This window comes from Epinephelus fuscoguttatus, linkage group LG4, assembly GCF_011397635.1.
Source record: "Epinephelus fuscoguttatus linkage group LG4, E.fuscoguttatus.final_Chr_v1".
Classification (NCBI taxonomy): Eukaryota; Metazoa; Chordata; class Actinopteri; order Perciformes; family Serranidae; genus Epinephelus; species Epinephelus fuscoguttatus.
Window position 1 is genome coordinate 25,678,853 of NC_064755.1, and position 21,481 is coordinate 25,700,333.

The 21,481-nt window shown below is 42.0% G+C and overlaps 1 protein-coding gene across 3 annotated transcripts in view; it reads left to right on the forward strand.

The window, feature by feature from the left end:
- The window catches only part of scaper (S-phase cyclin A-associated protein in the ER), a 73,674-nt gene that overhangs the window by 45,739 nt on the left and 6,454 nt on the right, over positions 1–21,481 (forward strand). For all 3 annotated transcript variants that reach the window (XM_049574602.1, XM_049574604.1, XM_049574603.1), the window contains 5 exons: positions 7,391–7,514; positions 11,239–11,468; positions 15,074–15,229; positions 17,424–17,658; positions 19,620–19,769. In XM_049574602.1, coding sequence (XP_049430559.1) covers positions 7,391–7,514; positions 11,239–11,468; positions 15,074–15,229; positions 17,424–17,658; positions 19,620–19,769 — 895 coding nt within the window. The remainder of the gene's footprint in view (positions 1–7,390; positions 7,515–11,238; positions 11,469–15,073; positions 15,230–17,423; positions 17,659–19,619; positions 19,770–21,481) is intronic.

Sequence of the window (21,481 nt, forward strand, 5' to 3'; positions counted from 1 at the left end):
AACAGGTTTCTCTGCAGATGAGATTAACAGCAGTCATACGACGGTATGCCCAAGACCTAATAGGTTATTTCAGTAGCTTGTTTAGAATCAAGCTTGATACCTCAGTTCAGATGCTGGCCTGTCAGTCAGTCCTGTGCTGTTGATACTGCTGGACCCTTGAGGGCTTTGCCAGCTGAAGGCGGAGAACTGAACCAGAGATAAGCCCCAGATGAACACATCAATCCAGCACCGCGACCACATTCATCCCAACCACATATATTGTATACAATCTCCTCTGTAGTGTAGATTGAAACAGCTTGTTCTGTAGCTTGTAGCATGTACTATAAATTAATTTGAAATTACAGTTATTACAGGCTACAGGCTGTTAGCGCAAATAAAAGGCTGTTTATTTTTTTGTAAACTGCAGGAGGGGTCACACTTTAACCTTGTGATGCACCTCAGTCGGGTCAGTATAGTCAGTGTAGTCGGGAGCTGGTGACGAGATGCAACACAAGGACGCAGCCCGGCTGTCTACTTATCACTATCCGTCATCTGGATGGCTGTGTGGCCTAATGGGCTGCTATACAGACACTAGCCCCAGAGTGCGCTACATTATCTGTTTACAGTGATGCTGCCGTATTGATCACCTCCTCCTACCAGATAAGCTGAGTGATTTACAAAAAAGGCAGCTGCGGAGATGCCCCTGCCGTATCTCTCCCCGGGGAGGCTGATTCCATATTGTTACCATTACATTAATGAGCTAATTCCTCTGCGAGGCTCCGCTAATGTCCTGGTGTAACCCTGTGGTCACTGGAATGTCTCGATCAGGGTTTATACAGCCGCTGTCATTAACTTCTGCTGTGGAGATGATATCTCACACAACGCACATCCTAAGTGTTAGCGTGTAGTTTTCTGGGCAAAATAAAATTAACTCCACATTTGTTTTATCAGTTAATTTGATTTTCATTATATTAATTATTATTCTCAGCAAGTCATGCACTTTAATATGCTTAAATCACTCAAAACCATTGTCAAGCTGCATTTTAATATTATTACGTAGGGTTGCAACTAATGATTATTAATTGTTTGATCAATAAAATGTCAGAAAATTATGAAAAGTGTGCATCACAAGTTCCCAGAGCCCAAGGTGATGTCTTCAAATCACCTGTTTTGTCTATTTATTGGACGAAACCCAAAGATATTCAATTTAATTTGTTTTCAATTTCAAATGAAGTCTAAAAACATCAGTGAATATTCCAATTTGAGACTCTGTGACAAGTGAATTTTTTGGCATTTTTGTTTAAAAAATTACTTTAGTAACATTTTTTTAAAATTCTTTTTAGAATAAACAACAACAGGTACACACATAAAAAACAGGTTTTTGGGGAAGCACTTCAGCATCACATGTACACTGCTTAAAAGATTGCGAAGTGTTAAGTGTTGCTCTATTAAGCAGTAAACCCTGTACACAGAGTCAGTGTGTTTTTTAAGTTTAAAAGACTTTAAAAAACAGTTATGGTGAAAACTTGTTGACCATAGGATCAAAAGTTTTTTCACAAACTATTTTAAGTGTGACTAAACGCTCATATTTAGACTTTGTTTCACTGGGATTTGGAATACTGGCTGTCAGCTGATACATTTGGATGTGGTTTCTTAGTTAGGCTTCACGATGATGATAGGCTATTATTTGAACACTAGAGGATAAAAAAAATCTCACTATTGCAAATCCTGGTGCAATATGGCCCAAGCGTGAACGTTCAAGCAACGTCTTAAAATACTCTGTAAAAAACGTTCACTTTTGAACCCATTTTGAACATTTTTCGTCAGTGACCATGACATTTTTTGAGCCAAAGATTGCACACTGGGAAGAGTGAGTCCACACAGATGTCCAGGGGGAAGGTACCACACAAAGCCATCACAGAGTAATGCACAAAGGGTCAAGGTCATGCCTGTCCATCCGCTTCCACACAGTTCACACAGGCCTCAGTTCAAACTCAGAGGGAGGAGTTCACAGACGTTTATACATCCATCTAGACACGTACTTACCATCATCCGACACTTATGTTTATGGTGTCACACAGATAGAAAAAAGGTTGTTGAGCATATGCACAAATAGGAAAGAAGCATTTATTAAAATTCTTGAAATCCCCTGCTGTAGTAAGACGTAGTAACTATTTCATCCAATGATGAGCCATACAAAGTTTCAAAGAGATAGTCACCTTTCCACACTGCAAATTTCCTTTACAATCCCTATTGTTTAAGTGACTTTAATACAAAATTATACCTTGTGACTGAGCTCTACCTATATACGTAGTGTTTATACCTATCATATGTACCAGCATTTGTACAAGTGACATATATAATAGACTAGTTGAAGTTGTTTCAATCGTTAGTTTGGATATAAGTGTCATATTTGTCTTTCTGTTATGACATCTGCATATTACCAGTTAGACCCAAAATCAGTGTCAAAGATGGCTTGTCCTTGTGTCTTCCAATAGGGGTCACTGAAGAGAAGTGAGCAAGACAGACTTCTGCACTTCTTGTAAATGTTCACAGCACTTGTCTCCATCTTCTTGTACACAACTTACACTTTTAAAAACGAAGCGAAAAGAGGCACTCGTCTGTGATAATTCTCTAATTCAGAAGTTTATATTCTGTTGTTTTGGTTTTACTGTATGATGGAAATTTCTAATGATGGGAGAAGAAAAGCAGAGCTATGACAGTACCTTGAACAGGTGATCTCCAGAGGAGGCTTTAGGAGTCCTTGGACATTGTGTGTTAACCCAATTTGTATTTCCACTACTGTCTCACATGACCTGGTGTATCCTGTGAAATCAGACCTGCTACCCGTGGTTTTATTTCAGGATGTTTTCCACCATTTGTCAGAGTCTGTGTGTGTGTGTGTGTGTGTGTGTGTGTGTGTGTGTGTGTGTGTGTGCGCACTCACGCTCCTGTGCGTGATGCTGTGTGACGGCTCATCAGATTTCTACCCCTTCATACCTGGCCAGTGTGGCACGACAGCCAGAGTAGATGTCTTGGAAGCACTCAGGGTATCGGAGAGATCAACAGCAGAATCAAATTAAATGTCATTTAGATAGCAGTGAATGAAGGGATTGTTTGACAGCACAAGGAAATGGATTTTGCTCCTCACCTTTTATTTTGGCTTAGGATTCTTTTTCTTCCCCTGAACACAAATTTACCCTGTTTAAGAGGCAGGGACTCAACCTGATCTGGAAGTTGGTCAGATTTCTGCAGCGTCGCTCCAGTCAGGCTTGACTGCGCGCATAGGAAACACACAGAGAGGGCGAGAAATGTGAGACTCAGGTTGAGGAGCACAGATCTCGGGGTGGATAAGTCAAGGCAGTGACAAAAAGCATAAAGAGCCTTTTGCATGCTTGTTGTCCTGTTGTCAACTGAACTGAGAGTTGGCTGTTAAATATAACAAATGGTTTTATGCTGAAAGACGGACAGAATCCATAACCATATCTCTCTGCTAGGAAAACCTTGTTTATGGGTTTTACCTCTGATTTATGCTTCAAGCAGTGAAATCTGGATGCTCTATGAGTCATATTCTTTCTCCTCTAGCCTTGTCTATAAGCCTTTACCTAAAATTAGCTGATATTTGACTATTAAGAGTTTTAATTCAGAGGTCAGTTGCACACCCAATCCCTCCTCCTCCCAAGCCTCCACCTTATCATGTATTGGGCTGTTGGCCACCCAGGCAGAGCCCCCAGAGGGCTGCAGGAAGGCGAGACAGGATCAGATGTGTTCCGTCCCTCTACCTCTTGGCCTCATTTCTCTATGGCTCTGAATAGCTTTACAGGTAAAATGGTATTCCCTGGCTGTGTGAGGTTAAGCTGTTTTGTGTAGGCGAGCAGATTACATCGCTCATTATTTTGTTTCTCAGTCTCCTTCCTCAAGTCCAGCTTCAAAGCAGAATTGTTATAAGAGTGATATTGCTCTGGATGGGTGGTGATGGATTGGCTGTGGTCTTTTTCAGAAAGTGAAGCACAATTTCTCTGTAATGAGAACCCCATAGTGGTGTAGGTGGAGGAATGTCGCCCGTTCAGATAGACTGGCACACATCTGTCCCCACAAAGTTTTTGTGCAACATGAGACTCGGTGGTGTGGCACTTTACCAAATTGTTCCGCAAAATCTTTGACTGGAGCTGTCATTGAGGGGTATTGAGATAGTGAGATTCCCAGAGAGGGCGGACTATCAGGTGTCGTGCTCATCAAGCTCAATTAGGTGGGAGGAAACCAAAGACAGATCACTGTGATGGTTCATTGTACAAGCTGGTGTAAGGGCATAACTCAAACATGCCTCTGACAGCCTCCTCATTTGTTCAGAGACGACCAAAGACAAGCCTGATTAGCTGTGTTACAAAGCAATTGCATGCTCATTACATGAGCAGTTGAGTGAGTCGATTGTAAAGCCAGAGGGCCCGATCTGTCTTGACAGAAGTCAAGTGATTTAATTAGAATATACTTGTCAGGTTGTAGAGAAAGAAACATGGCCATGCCTTGAATTAAAATGTTTAATACCCTGTTTTGTTTTATTTTTCTTTAAAAGCTTAACTTTTCAGCATCCTGTTAATGTAGTTTGTCTCTTTTGATTGTATGCCAAACATGGACAAACTTGATTCGAAAAGTTTACTTAAAAGGTGTCCAATAAAGTAACAGTTTAAAGTGACTAAACGTTACAAAACTACCAAAAAAAAAGAGACAAAATTCAAATGAACACACCTGTAAAAGTACATTTTCAGATGAGATTTAAAGACGTGAACAGAGTCAGCTGATCTGATGTTCCAAAGCCGAGGAGCAAGAACTGAAAAGGCTTGATCACCCTGTGTCTTTAACCTGGACTCTGGCACAGTTTAAGACCCAGACTAGCAGACCTGGGGGGCCTGTTTGGACGGTACGGTGTGTGAGAAGCTCAGTTATACACTCCGATGCCAGATCATTGAGAGCCTTGTATGTAATTCAAGAACTTTAGAATGGATTCTAAATGAGACTGGGAGCCAATGCAGGGAGGCCAAAACAAGTGTGATGTGTGAGGGTCGTTTTGTTTTGGTCAAAAGTCTAGCTGCTGAATTTTGAACAAGTTGGACCTGGTGTATGGCTCGATTTCTTTGGCAGGCGAACAAGACATTACAGTAATCAAGGTGGGAGGATATAAGAGCATGTGTGACTTTCTTGGTGTGAATGTGTGCAGAAGCTGTAGACAATGGGACAAGATTATGGTATCAGAAGCATTTTAGTTTGTGGTTGTAGTGTGAGTAGTATTGACCAAGCATGTTTGGGAGGGCTTTGTGGGTAAAGAGACTGTGCAGAGAGTAAAAAAGTTGTCATGCATTGGCCAAAATACAGTCTAGGAACCCATCAGCCATGGTTTAATGACGTAGCTTTTTAGAATTTATCTGCATTCATATATAGAGATTAGCCAACATGTTATTCGGACCTGTCTCAACCTGGTGATATGTCCTTGACTCTTGTTGTGAACGTGCCTTACATAGGAGAAATGACTGCATTTTTTGAAAGGTGTTTACTTTTGGGTCATGGCCTTCATTGAGTCAGAAAGTTTGTGTTGCCTTCCCTGTCCCCTGATCTTAAATTTCTCTAAATCTTTACGAGAAGTTCAAAGTTCGAAGAAGATTACTGCCTCTGTCATTTCTTCTCGAAGAAGCGATTGAATATCCCATTATGGGGACTCGCATGGCAGCATTCCAAGGAGGATTGAAGCCGTTACAAAAGAAACGGTGACACTACGGTTTCCCAGGTATACAAATAGAGACATTTGTCAGGAAGAGAGCACCAAATCTCCGTTGTCATTGGTGTAACCTGACTGCCACCATTGACCACGATGAACTTTATCTGCCTGTTCTGAAACAGCTCTTTGACAGTAATCAAGTCAGTCCTGCCAAGTCATTTTATCTCTGATAGGTCATATGATACCCCGACTATTGTGCTCTACTTTACTCAACAGGCACATGATCTTAAATACCAGGATAGTGACTTAAAGCACCCAGAGTAACTCCTGTCCTTTGGAGGAATGTACATGTCAGCTACCACAGCTTGAATTTCATAAGCTGTGTGAAGCATATAATTATACTACAGTATTTGAGGAAAAAGCAGTTGAGTTGTCGTTTTGGTATTTGCACGATCTTTGTCCCGTGTTCGCTGGAGAATCAGAGTCCTGATGCAGCGTGGCTGCACACAGCACAGCATAGCTTGGTTTGGATCTCATGTTACCTCACCTCTCGCTCCACACAGACTGCTCAATCAGTGCACTTAACCATTATGGCTTAACTTTTTCCTCCGTCTTTATGCTTTAATAAAATTACTGTCAATATAGCTGCCATATAGGACATCAACAATTTGCAAGAGGGCTCAGCTCTGTTATTGTTTTCAGGTGGACGGAAGTAAGCTTTGATGTCAGATTTGGACACTATCCGATCACTCAAAATATAGTGCTTCTCACATTAACGCCACATTCCACGTCTGACAGCTTTACTTAGCAATGTCAATAATGATACGGCGAAGCGACTGATCCGCCCACTGGCAAGCGCAGAGCACAGAATAGAGGAAGTTATTGACAGACTTGGGTCTGCCTCAGCCTAATCTATTTTCCTTTCCTATGCCAGCGTGGTTTGACCGAAAACGCGCAGCAGATGTGAAGGTTTCGGTAGATATCAAAATGTTTACCAGTTGAAATAAACATGGCCTACTTTAGGCACTGGAGAGGCAGATTCCTTTCTTCCAGCGAGCAGATAGGACACGCCATTCCGCCAATGGCTAAAATATACAGTTGTCAGAAAATATTAACTGATGAAACGGGGGCGAGGGGGAGTAGTAGTCACAGCAGAACGATTGGTCAGTTATCTGAGGCATTAATCTTCTCTGGGGCTTGTTTCAGAGCAGACATAATACAGAGGCACGCTGACTGCCTCAGCACTGGCCGCTGCTGCCTGGGGCTGCCTGGCGGCTGTGAGGAGCTGCTGAGAGGAGTAGTTTTATCTCTCCAGCGGAAATGCTGCACCATCTCAGCCAAGATGGGACTGAGATTGCGCTCAGCTCCTCTGAAGGTGGCTGTAGCGAGGGGAGTCTCCGCATAAGTAGCTGATATGAGTGTTTTATTCCTCAAATCGGCTTCCTTACTCGCGCTGTCAGCGAGATATGCTTTTGACTTGTGAAGACAAACTGCACCCTTAAGGAACCACAAATACAGAAGAGTGTGTTTGGTTTCCTGATGACTGCAGATAGTCTTGTCAGTGCCCACGGCTAGACATTTACATCCCACTAGTAGTGTTTCTTTAACGAATTGCAACAGGAGTAACAGCCTGCCCTGAGGTGTGTTTTTTTTTTTTCTTCAGCTTGTGATTAATCAGTGTTTGTCATCTTTCTGTGTTAGATCCCTCTGTGCTGCTGTAAATACCTACTACCTGGCATGTTCCTGCTGCCCCCTCAACTGCTCCTATGTGCTGTTTAGCAACAAGATAGCGCTGCTCATGGACCTGCTGCTGCATCAGCTAACGGTAAGTTTATTCATCCTGGCACATGACCAAGACCTTATTTACCATCACAAACAAAATGTTTCACAAATTATGCCAGGAGATTCAATATTTATGATTAATTTGTGCCAAGAGCCTTATTTCAACTTGTTTCGTAAATGTGAACAGGGGTCCACACAGTTTTACCAATGATTTTTTTAAAAACTTTTACATAACTTTTCCATATTATGCTCCATTTCCATGACTTTATTTAGGTAGTTAAAAATGGGCATGACAATATAGAGATACAGCCATACATTATTTAAAATGCACTTACCAGGCATTTGCCTATACACACACTGCTAATGCTTGCTAACTTTACTCTCTCATTAGACATTCTGACTGCCAGCTAGCTGCATATGCCAACAGACCAGACTAGCACATGCAGTCACTTCACAAAACGTCAGGGTTGTGCCCTTTTTTGGGGGAAGAGAAACCCAAAGATCATAAAGATATATAAATGCAATTCTATGTGTATTTGGATCAGAATTTTGACAAATTTGTACACGTGTGTTTCTTTTTGTTTATTGTTTAATGTTAGCTATCCATCAGTAGTAACTGTCACAAGCATCACTTAACCATTTTTCACACTGAAAGTATTCTCAACTGCAAAAAATATCCCTAAAGGAAAACTTTGTCAACATCTGTATTATCTAATGAGATAAAGTTTTCAGTCTGTTCATCTCACTTCAGCCATTTTTTGCAGCAAAGTGTATCTAGCAGACTGAAAAAGCAACTGATTATATTATTCAAGTAGGCTACCTAAAGTTTAATTTGTATTTGTAATATTATTAATTTATATAATTGAAAAAATATATACTTGACACTGTGACATTACAATATTGTCACACAAAAATATCGTGATACAATGCTGTATTGATTTTCCCCCCATCCCTACTTTTTAACCATTCGAAATGGTATCATATCTTTCAATATGAAGCATGTCAATACATACTTTATATGCAGATGTTTTACATTTTTTGAGGTTTGTGCGTTTGGCCAGCAGTCTCTTTGAGTGCTGCTGGACACGATAGTCACAACTGTCTCAATAATGGAAATTCACCATGACCAATTTTTATACAATATTTACACATCTTGTGAGCCTCATATCTTAGTGTGAAAGCTTTGGTTAGCCCGCTATCCAGCAGCTTTTCCGCATTTTCCTGATTGTGTCCTGATGTGACAGCGCAGCCTTGGTGATGACACAATGTTGGTCAGGTATGTGTATCACATGAAACTAATATGGTGCATCGGTCATGCAGCACAGCACTAGATTTTAAATTAGCGATACAAGGAAAAGCAATGTATTTTCAAAATGTTTCAAAAACATTATGTTAATTCCAAACCGTGGGAACACTGTGAAAAGGAGATGCTGAATATGTTTAGACAGAGGGTATTCAAGGCATGATCAAATTCACAGTATATTCGACATAGCCACACATACATTTAGCCTCTTTCTTAAACCTTGTTGTCTTTGCATTCATTATCTGATGATACACAGTGTTTTGACCGTGGAGAAAACCCTGCCTTTTTTCTGGTGTCTGTTCCTGCCACAGTGTTAATGAAAGACAGAGCAAGACACAAGCTTAGCAAGTAACAAACCATTGCCCAACCTCTCCACAGATGCCTCCTGACTGAGGGAATGTGAGAGTGCAGTCAGTCAGTCAGGCAGGCAGGCTGCACTGCGGCGACATGTCAGCCCATATCCTTCAGCACTCTGTAAGAAGGACTGTAAACATCAGCCCACTCCAAACATCTAACGGTGGCGGCTTGCTGGGGCCGCCTACACTCACAACAGAGACAGGACAAGGCACAGGCACAGGGGTTGTGGTACATGCATGAACTCTTCTGGGGCTTCCTTCTCCAGTGAGTGAGTTCCAATCCGAAGCAGTCATATTTCCTTAGGGCACACAGGGAGAGGGTACTCTGTAAGGTTCAGTTTATATAAAACATATCCCAGCAGCTGCTCTGCTGACTGACATATCCAACAGCACTGCAGGAGACAAACTAACTGCTCTCCATGTGTTCAATGCAGATTAAGAGTTGGGCTCAAAAATTATTCATGCTCCTGCACACCCTGCTTTAATAAGCTGTGATTTAATTTACAAATCAGGCAACAAAGTTTTACAGTTCTGCACAGCTTTGTGTTTGTTATTGTGTTTTATTGCTTGACTGAGTGCGTATTCATGTGTATGTCTATGTTCTGGTATGCGTGTGTGTATGTCAGCCGTAGAGTAAGGCCGTGGGGGTTGCACTGCCATATGAGCATGTACTCTTTTAATTAGATTTGTGGAGAATGTCGGTGAATTTACCTATGCTGTCAGCATGAACCCCAGCCATTAGACCAAATGAGAAGGTTTTACCTTTGCAAGGTTCTGCACGTTACACAGCAGTACTATATTTTAAACGTGGACCTCTTCTTCTATGTTTCATGAGTTTGTCTGCAAATGCAAATAAGAGAAATCCTGGTCTTACAACAGCCTTTTTATTGGGTTTCATCTTGTCAGCATTTAGCTTGTTCATAGTACATCTTGACTTGTTTACACCAGCTTGTTTGTTATTAGTGTGGCTCAAGAAATGTCTTTAACAGCTACGATATGCCTTTATTGTAGCTACTCCACATCACAGGAGGGCAATGCACAAATATTTGCCTAATAGCTGGTGAATAATAAACTTGCTAAACTGTGAAGTGTGCCAGTAATGTGGGAAAAGCCTTTTGCTAAACAAACACATGGAATTTTGACGTCAGTCTCTGCGTTAAATGGCCATTAATGCACATGCTTTAGGTTAAAGGTTCAGTGTGTAGGATTTAGGGGGATATATTGGCACAAATGGAATATAATATGTTTTCTTAAGTGTATAATCACCTAGAAATGAGAAGCATCATGTCTTAGTTACACTTAGAGTGAGCCATTTACATAAGGGGCAGGTTCTTGTTCAGAGTCCACCATGCTACACCACCATGTTTCTTCAGCAACCCAGAACGGACAAAGCAAACACTGGCTCCAGATGGGGCCACGTTTTTGCACCAGCCACCGTAATTAGCAGCCCCTTAGAAAAAAGCCGAACAGTGTTGCAAAAACACTGGGTGTTTTTTGCCATTTTTGCCTAATCGATGGGAGCCTGTATGGGGTGCACGCTCTACCAGGTGAACTAGAAGTTGCCCTTGGAAAAACACTGATGTTGAATCTGAAATTCAGTGGTTTTACTGGTTTTAATCACCTGGTCAATTTATTTTGGAGAGGAAGAGACCTCTGTGGCTCCTTGTAAAAATCCCCTGAATGTCTGGATCTTAAGTTATCAAAGAAAAAGATGAGCACACATTAGCAGCTGCTGGGCTAGGGGCCCGTCTGCGATGAGCTGAATGGCATCTGACAAACACTGATTTGTAACGTGAAACTGCTTTATTCAACATTTTCACTTGTTTTAATCACCTGGTCTGTTTGTTTTGGAGAGGAGGAGACCTCTGCAGATAATTGGGCTCCTAGTTAAAAGCCCCTAAACAATGAAGACCTGTGGACCTGTCTTTTTGTTTTTCTCTCATACTCTTCTGATGTTGTTTGTAATGGTATTAGGATGCTGTCTGATAAACCCTGATTCTGACATGCTACATTAGAAATCTAAGAACATAGGTTTAGTAATAGGTTTACTACAGCCTCCTAGGTAGGCCACCTTTTGTAAAGATTCTTTTTTTCTTCCATTCTTGCAGCTTTATGTCCCAGATGAAGACAAATCTATTTTTGGGCGCAGCGTCAACAAACAAGTCTTTGAGGGTTTGACGACGGGCCTGCTGCAGACCATTGCTACCATCCTGGGGTCCCTGTGGCCGCATATCTCTGAGCCTGGACAAGGCGAAAACACATGGATTTCCTCCCCAGATGCCAAGGTCAAGAGCTCTGCCACAGAGTTCTTCAACACTCGCACACAAGACCTCATCAGGTATTTTCCTTCCAGCGCTCTGCACTACTCTCACACTGCTTCTCCTCCTCCTCCTACATGGCACCTCTTTTCCTCATCTCACGACCTTTTTACCTCCTTTAGTGCATCCCTCCTCTGCACCTCTTCACCGGGTTGAGAGTTGGTCAACCTCTGATTTCCTCAACAGCGTGCCTTATGTAAAGAATAGGCTGACAAAATGTCAGATCTCCTGGAAATGGTCCAACTGGTGTCTTGTTAGAATGGGAGTAGTGTGAGAATGAGGGTGTATTCTGGCACCCGTCCAGCTTGTACTTTTTCCACACATTCAGTGCCACATTTCAAGTAAAATCAGTTTCTAGGGGGCGGCCACAAAGTAGCATAAACAAAGAGCACTTCCAAAGCTTTGAAAGCTCTCCTTGAACCTGGCGTTGGAGCTTGCCATTTGGGGCTGGGCTGTAGGAGTCGGGGCTGTGTAGGAGAAATGTGGGCTGTGAGGAAAGGCAGGCCCAGCCTGATGAAGTCTTGTGGAAGAGTGCAGTCTTTCCACCACCCCTCCCACAAGCCATGATTCATCAGGACGGAGCAGCTGCACAGGCCCACCACTCTCATCCACTGACCCAGTCGTAACCCTGGAGACAGGGGAGGGCCTGAGAAAAATGGTGTCGTCAGAATGGTAATCCCGAGTACGAGCACAAGATTTACCTCAACTGCCTTGTATAATGTATATGCTAGTGAGGAAGGACAAAAGATCAAAACATTTTTAGCTTTTGCAACACTCTCCCATCATGGAAACCCATATATCTCACAGAAGGGAGATCGCCATTTCCTTTCGTCTCATTACCAGATTCTCAGTTTGACTTTCAGTGCTTTTAGTCCCCTATCATTGTCATGAATGTTGAGACGCAGAGTGGCAAGTTCGACCACCAAGCAGGCTGTCAAACAGAGAGCAGCCACTGAACAAAGCAGTCGGTGTGAGGAAAGATCCTTTCAACCCGAGTAAAGCTGTGGAAGAGGATCAAGTCAAAACAATGGGACTCGGTTCAAGTGTCAGATGACCTGCAGTGGAGGTTGAAAACGGTCATAATCACCTGTTTTTAGAGGACCTCAGTGAGTGACAGTTTTAACAATAAAGGTATGTGAAAGAAGAGAAGAGTCAGGACAGTGATGAGATGAAGAACTGTGGCTTTGCAGTTAGGCCTGTAACACCAAGTACTTCTGTCGGACGGTACATCCTCCTAGAAGTAATTGGGATAAATGATATTATTATTTTAAGACCATTTTATGCCACTGATGTAATGATAATACAATATGACAGTGCAAGTACACCCTTTTGAAAGAGCAGTGAACTTTTAATTAGACCAGAAGTGACAGTGTACTTGTATCAGCAGTGTTTTTCTGTTTATTCTGCTTAGTCGCCGTAAAAGAATACTACCAAGTCTTATAATGGTAGCTAACAAACACGCACGTAAACATACGACATATGGACGTGATCATAATCATTTTTGCTGACTTCGGTAAGTTGATGACGTAAAATCATTACCACATCAGCTACTAGAATGCCTTGATTGGCAGCCGTAATGCTCAATAGATTTTCATAAGCTGTCGGTGCTTGAGCTGAGCCCGAAGGTCCAAGCATACAGTACAGGCCAAAAGTTTGGACACACCTTCTCATTCAATGTGTTTTCTTTATTTTCATGACTATTTACATTGTAGATTCTCACTGAAGGCATCAAAACTATGAATGAACACATGTGGAGTTATGTACTTAACAAAAAAAGGTGAAATAACTGAAAACATGTTTTATATTCTAGTTTCTTCAAAATAGCCACCCTTTGCTCTGATTACTGCTTTGCACACTCTTGGCATTCTCTCCATGAGCTTCAAGAGGTAGTCACCTGAAATGGTTTCCACTTCACAGGTGTGCCTTATCAGGGTTAATTAGTGGAATTTCTTGCTTTATCAATGGGGTTGGGACCATCAGTTGTGTTGTGCAGAAGTCAGGCTAATACACAGCCGACAGCCCTATTGGACAACTGTTAAAATTCATATTATGGCAAGAACCAATCAGCTAACTAAAGAAAAACGAGTGGCCATCATTACTTTAAGAAATGAAGGTCAGTCAGTCTTTCAAAAACTTTAAATGTGTCCCCAAGTGCAGTCGCAAAAACCATCAAGCGCTACAACTAAACTGGAACACATGAGGACCGACCCAGGAAAGGAAGACCAAGAGTCACCTCTGCTTCTGAGGATAAGTTCATCCGAGTCACCAGCCTCAGAAATCGCAAGTTAACAGCAGCTCAGATCAGAGACCAGATGAATGCCACACAGAGTTCTAGCAGCAGACCCATCTCTAGAACAACTGTTAAGAGGAGACTGCGAATCAGGCCTTCATGGTCAAATAGCTGCTAGGAAACCACTGCTAAGGAGAGGCAACAAGCAGAAGAGATTTGTTTGGGCCAAGAAACACAAGGAATGGACATTAGACCAGTGGAAATCTGTGCTTTGGTCTGATGAGTCCAAATTTGAGATCTTTGGTTCCAACCGCCATGTCTTTGTGAGACGCAGAAAAGGTGAACGGATGGATTCCACATGCCTGGTTCCCACTGTGAAGCATGGAGGAGGAGGTGTGATGGTGTGGGGGTGTTTTGCTGGTGACACTGTTGGGGATTTATTCAAAATTGAAGGCACACTGAACCAGCATGGCTACCACAGCATCCTGCAGCGACATGCCATCCCATCCGGTTTGCGTTTAGTTGGACGATCATTTATTTTTCAACAGGACAATGACCTCAAACACACCTCCAGGCTGTGTAAGGGCTATTTGACCAAGAAGGAGAGTGATGGAGTGCTGCGGCAGATGACCTGGCCTCCACAGTCACCGGACCTGAACCCAATCGAGATGGTTTGGGGTGAGCTGGACCGCAGAGTGAAGGCAAAGGGGCCAACAAGTGCTAAACACCTCTGGGAACTCCTTCAAGACTGTTGGAAAACCATTTCAGATGACTACCTCTTGAAGCTCATGGAGAGAATGCCAAGAGTGTGCAAAGCAGTAATCAGAGCAAAGGGTGGCTATTTTGAAGAAACTAGAATATAAAACATGTTTTCAGTTATTTCACCTTTTTTTGTTAAGTACATAACTCCACATGTGTTCATTCATAGTTTTGATGCCTTCAGTGAGAATCTACAATGTAAATAGTCATGAAAATAAAGAAAACACATTGAATGAGAAGGTGTGTCCAAACTTTTGGCCTGTACTGTACCTGAGTTGCGAGAAGACAGCCCCAGGTCAGCAGACTGTCAAGGGCCCAGAGCTGGGCTGGCACAGGGGCCACAACAGCCCTCTAATGACACTATTAGCAGTGATTTGTGGCTGAAAGAGTACAGGGAACATGATCATGAGACCTGTCATTGGCAAAGACAAATTGGAGATATCGCAGTAATAGCAGGGGGTGGAGGGCTTAGGTGAGGTATCCGCTTTCAGCTGCGGTGCTGTGGAAGTATGCACAGTAAAGGCCTTTGTTTGCCTGTGTGAGATGAGCCTTCTGCAAATGAAGTCTCCCATAGTAAATTTGGAGAAAATTCTGTTAACCACTGTGTGTTTTTCTCTTCTTCTGTGTTTCTTCCAGCTATGTAGTAAACATGGGCTTGATTGACAAGCTGTACGGGTGCTTCTTGTCGATCCAAGCTCCTGTAGACGAGCACCCCAAGATGTCTGCGTTCCTCCAGCACGCCTCAGCCCTGCTGCACAGCATGTGTAAGCTGTGTTTCGTTGTAACCGGACGGTGAGCATGTCTTCTTCCTCTGTTACACACCTTAAACGTCTCTGTGATCTTCCTCTGACAAACACACACACCTTTCTCTGTGTGAGTAATGACAGAGACTGAGTCACCCGTCAGTTATTTAATGTCACAAGGATCCATAAAGACTGGGCTCACGTTTACTCAAACAAAGGCAGTGGTTCCTCTGCAATCAGCCAGCAGGTCGTTTCCTCCAGTCGGCTCGCTGGCCAAGCTGTCGTTACTGCAGATAGAGATAGGCATCTACTTGACCCAGCGCTCTGTCACTCATCATAAACCTTAGCCTGCAGCGTGGGGGGAGCCCACCCACGTGTGCTACAGTGACCTCCGCTCAGAGAGGTTCAATGGCGCCGCTGACAGAGGTGATGCACACAGTCACACCAAGGGAACGTCAGCACTGCAGTTAAAAGGAACAGAAATGCTGACCATAGTAGCAGCAGCCAGATATGCTTTGATGCTGTGTATTGTCATAATTTTTAAGCATTTTAATTGCTATACTGAATCTAGGTATCAATTTGTTTTGCTCCATAACAACCCCACCTCCTTACTTCACGATCTTGTCATCGTGTTTGAAGTGTCGCCCAGTGTGCTGCAGCACCTTACCAGCTGCAAGGTGTTTCACTAACAGTGACCAGCTGCTTCACGCCAGCACGGCAGAAGACAGCCACAGCAGGATTGCATGTTTGTCACTGAATATCTGTGAGAAAACATAGCGTCAGACTCTGCAGGTTTAATGAGACCAATGTTATGATCAGTGCAGCAGCCAGCGAGTTGTGTTCTGCCAAGATTCTCTGTGTGTCATATATAAGAATGCTCAGTGGGCCTGTAGAATATTTTGGCCATGCCAGTTGCTGTGTCAGGGGATTATAATGGCATTAGGAGGCTGTGTTCTTGCCTAGCAGCATATTTCACGCAGAGCCTGTTGGCTAACATCAAGTATCAGCATGCACTGTAGGTTCCATCCAGAGGTCACACACCCTCCATTCTACATGGCTGCAAATCATAGCTGGTGCTGCTGCGGTAGTCTTAAATTGTCTGTCTGTGCTAGGCGCGGGTTTCCAGCGGAGTCTTCTGCAATGCGACTGAAAAGAATTAATAACATTTTTTTAGCTGTGCAGGCTTTTTCATGTCAAATAATGCAGTAATGTTTAGTTTGTGGTCCAGTTGAACTTGCAGGCAGTGATATGATTTAATAATACTTTTAAGCTTAGTTCATGTAATGTTAAAAATGTTGTAATTGTTCAGTTTTTCATGATTGAATTCTCCACCTAAATTTTTTTGAAGCTCCTAGCATGACAAAAAAACTGGAACTAACGTGAAAGCCTTTTATTCTACTCTGTCAAGTTTGTACTCAAAGTACCTCCTCTTTCCAGCCAACGTTATCCTTGGCTTTGTTCTTAAATATGATGTTCAATGAAAAGATGATGTTACCGATCCTTTTAACCAACAGGGTGGCATCTCGTTGGAACCGAACAAACATATCACCTTGAATCCTCTCAGGCGGGCCTTGATTAAATGTGCCAGAGCACTCAGCACCTTGTCAGGCAGCTCAATACAGTCTGCCAGCTTGAAGTCACTGCCATGAGCTTCACGTCACGGCATTACTGTGTTTACTGTAGCCGGAGCGGGAATGGAAGAGCCGAGCTTAAATCTCGAAGGTTCCACTTTTAAGCTGCACCCAAACTGGCTGGAGGTGAATTTGACTAGTTAAGTCAAAAAGTGAAACAGATTTAAAGCGCCGTGCATGCAAAGACTGAAAAACTGTTATTTTATAAATAAACAGAAGCACATGAGGAAAAGGAGATGAACTTAAGCAGCAGCTGTGATCCAACATGTGAATATGCAACACATTGTAAAGTTGGTGCTCTTCCACTCGCAGCAGTCAGTTAAGTCAGGTAATACAGCAGCACTAACAGGGTGTATCTCTTATCTAAAGGGAAAGTCAACTCTAAGCCCTTGTCTGGTGAGTCAATCTAGAAGCCGCCAGGGTCTAGACTGTTATTTGCATCCTCGGTCTTTGGATGTCGCCATGAGGGAACAGTCTTTTAATGCATGACACCAGCAGCTTAAAGGCTCCAATGCTACGTAATGTTTCCTAGTATCATATCTGTGTATTTGTTGATGAACACTTATTTTTAATTTTGTTTTACTGACACACTGGCCCTCCTCTTCTCTCCAGTGCTCCCAGTATATTTGACAATAAACGCCAGGACCCAACTGGGTTGACGGCCCTGCTGCAGTCTACAGACCTGGTGGGAGTTGTGCACACGCTGTATTGTATCCTGCTGCACAGCTTCTCACCAGAGTCTTCCTCCCAGAGCCAGGAGCCCTACAGCCCCGGGGTCATCCAGGTGGCTTTGCAAGGCATCCGCTTCCTCAACAGTTTTGCCCTGCTTGACCTTTCCGCCTTCCAGGTATCATGCAAAATATATTCTGTTTTCACTTTTCACAAGTAAAAAAAACTCTGTCAAGATGCAGCAGAATTTGCTACTGGTGACAAATGGTTAGACTTATTTTTTTCTTTATAGTTCTGCATTTGTTTTAGCATGTTTTCTGTATTGTAGATACATTATTTTACAATATATATTTATAGAATGACAGCAGATGGGTTGTAGGTGAAATAGCTGGTACCTTTGCATACACAAACTGGTATAGAGTGTCTACAGGTTCTTAAACCCATTAACCAACAAATATTAGGCCTTAAGTCTTTAAAATAGTCTTAATTTAGAATTTGTGAAGCCTTAATTAGTCTTTCTGGCAAAATGAGTCAAGCTCTTCTGCGTGAAAGTCCGCGTCTGATGTTACAATTTTTTTTTAAATTTGCCACTGAACCTCATACTGTCCTCTTACTTACACTTACCTGCAAAATTTGGATTAATCTAACTCACTCTAACAACCATACTCCCACATAAAACTTACCTCTTTAGACTTGCTTACAATGCTTGTCCAAAAATCAATTTTAAATTTGGTTAAAAAATTATCCTGAAAAGGTCTTAAAAAGCATTTAAGTGTTTGAAACCTGCAGACACCCTGTGGTAATTGAATAAACACTTGAAAGAGCAATTTAAATGACTTATCTTCCTTATCACAAACATCAGGCTGTCATAAAGATGCCTACATATATTTAAATTATCCTCCCTGGATTTAATAAGTCTGTATACATGATCAGATTGATGCTAGTTCCTTTGTTAAGACCCATTAGAAGAGGAGTTACTATCCTCAGGACAAAGCTGACCTGCGGACATAAACACAGATGCCCTCTGACCCCGGGTCAGTTGGCGGGGTCGAATGGAGCCCGGTGGGTCAGCAGTTAGGACGGAGCACGAGTGATTATCACTGTATGCATGGCCGTACATTACCCACCCCGAGGAGGAGAGGGCGACAGCTTCACTGTGCTAAGTCACCGCATAGACGGAAAGGCATGAGAGCAGGCACGAGAATGCTGTTAATTATTTTAATGTCTCGTGGTAATTACTTTGAAGCAGCTTCCTCTCGCCGGCCCACCACATTCGGGCAACTCAAAACAGCTGGAAAATGAAAGCATTTCACTGCCGGAGTTTTATGAACATTTTAAATAACGTTTTCTTTTTTTGGCCGGGGGTTGTAATCACCTTGTGTTTCACATTACCTGCAGCACCGGCTAATACGTGTTGCGGTGGATGGATGATCAGAATACAGGCCGTTAATGCTCCTCTGCTGCTGCATCAGCTCCCAATAATGTGTTTAGAGAGGAATTTCAGAAGGGTTCAGCGCAGTATAAATAACTGGGTTTTGCAGCGGTTGCATGTTGGCAGAATATGTAGCAACAAATCTGGGATCTTCCAAAATAAAAACCAGAAATGCTGTTGTCCCTCCCTGCTTAGCGGTTTTCCTGTTTTCCTTTTTAAACTGCAAGTTTTTTTAATCTAAATCTTTTTATTTATTGTTAAACAACATTTAGCTTTTGTTGCGTTTGACAGCAGCTTACATGGTTCAGTGAGTTTAATATGTCGCCTGCGTGCATGAGTTATGGGGCCTGAAAATGGCCTTTAGCTTCCCAGGTATTGCCTTTATGGACGTTACGATGCTAACACACCCAAACTTCCAGCGGAGCAGTGATGATCTTATGGTGCTCTGTCACACTGACATGTTTAATAAATACTGTCTGTGAGCAGCTCCTAGCATCTCATTTCTGAGCAGGATTGGGGTGTTTTATGTTGGGATCCCGCCTGAGTTGTTTATACTCTTACACCATGTATGTTCCCACCAGCAAAACATATAGTCCTTCATTACTTTGTATTGTTATTGTACTGAGCTCCTTGTGATCACAGTCATAGACAATTTATACTTAATTTACTGTAAAACATACCAACGTGTTTTGTCTGTGACCTAACAGTCCGTTCTAGGAGCTGAGGGCCTGTCTCTAGCTTTCCGACACATCGTCAGCTCGCTGCTCTGGTACTGTACCCAGCATTCCTCTGAAGAGCTGCTGCACGAAGTCATCATCTGCGTGGGATACTTCACCATTAACCACCCGGATAACCAGGTAAACCAGCCTGAACCTGCACTTTGACAAAAACCAAACTACTTTTTAGATTTATAGATTTATGTTTGTTATAATTATGGCTATAACTTAGAATTGTTTTTTGTTGTTTATCAGTTTTGTCTTTTCAGTTATTTAATTTGTTACGACCAAAAGAAAGTTATGACAAATTCTCATTTTTATTATTAGAAGTTGTGGTTTGTAATTGTCTTTATTTGTCAGGCCATAAGTTGAAAGAAAAAAGACTAATATTTACCAAAAAAAACTGTATAAGATGTTACAAAACCTTCAAATTCTGAGTGTTGATAAATGATAAATTATTACTTGATAAATTATTTTTTTTATTTTATTAATCTGTCATTTATTTTCACGGTTCATTGAGTAGTTATTTGGTCTATAAAATGTGAGAAAATGTTGAAAAGTTTTTTGTTTGTTTTTTTCAAAGCCAGAGATGACCTCAAATGTCCACAACCCAAAAATATTAATTTTAATGTCATAGAAGAGTAGAAAAATCAGAAAATATTCACATTTAAGAAGCTGTATTTAGAGAATTTAGACTTTTTTTTCCTTTTTATTTATTCAAACTGAATAATTGATTATTAAATTGATTGCCAATTAATTAGAGAGTGGACAGCTATTCAGTTTATTATTGCATCTCTATGGCCAACAGTCTAAAACTTAAATATATTCAGTTTACTATCATATATGGAAAAGACAAGCATCAGATCCTCTTAATTTGAAAAGCTGGAATCAAGTAATTGATCATCAGAAGAGCTGCTATTTAATTTTTTTTCCACCAAGTAATCAGTTAATCTTCCCATTTTTTGCAGCACCATTTAACACACTTAATCAACTGCTAAAATTGTAATAGAAATATTTTCTTGTTAATTGTTTCAGCACAAGTTACATTGTAATGCTTTCGGTTGAGAGAAGCTGATTTAGACAAGCCCGGTAATATCATCTTACTATTGTTCTGTTCATGTATTATTTGTTAAAAAAAGAAGAGGTGTAGTTTTGTAATTGTAACAAAAAGCACCTGTTCAAAGATTCATGACTTGGCACCTTCCTGCTTTTTGGTGTGTGTGTCATCTATTGTGCCACAGAGTGACCCATTGTTCCCTCCCGGTAAAGCAGAGCGGCGTGCTGGCCCTGGTGTTACAACTACTTAGGGGGCTCTGTGGAAGTGAGCAGGATGTGATGGAGCAGACCTGGCTGCTGTGTAATTGGCTGTCATGCATGGCCCGTCTACCGGGCCCCTGATTAGCCATGCTACAGTTGGCTGGGCTTTGATTATGTTAAGCCTGACCCACACAGGCAGCAGCCACTGCTTTAGTCTCAAACCTCTGATATGTCATTTATGTCCCGCGCTCCCAGTCGACCCCCATCACAACAATTTATAGGCTGATTACTGGTCCTCATTTACCAGATTTTCTACTTCTAATTAAAGGATCTTCCTCGAGTCTATAGCACTTTCCCTTTCTACTCAGCTCCTTTGCAATTTAATTACTCTGATGTACAGAATTAGCATCTGTGGGTCATTGTAGATCCAATTTGCATATTATATTGAATAATTGAATGAGGACTGATGATTAAATTAAGTGGGTGACAGATGAGTCGTCTTTGCACACTCTCAGCGACGTGAGCAGTTATGCTTGACTGTGTTTGAGGACCAAAAAAACCATGTTGCTAATTTGATGCAAAATTCATTCCTCCAC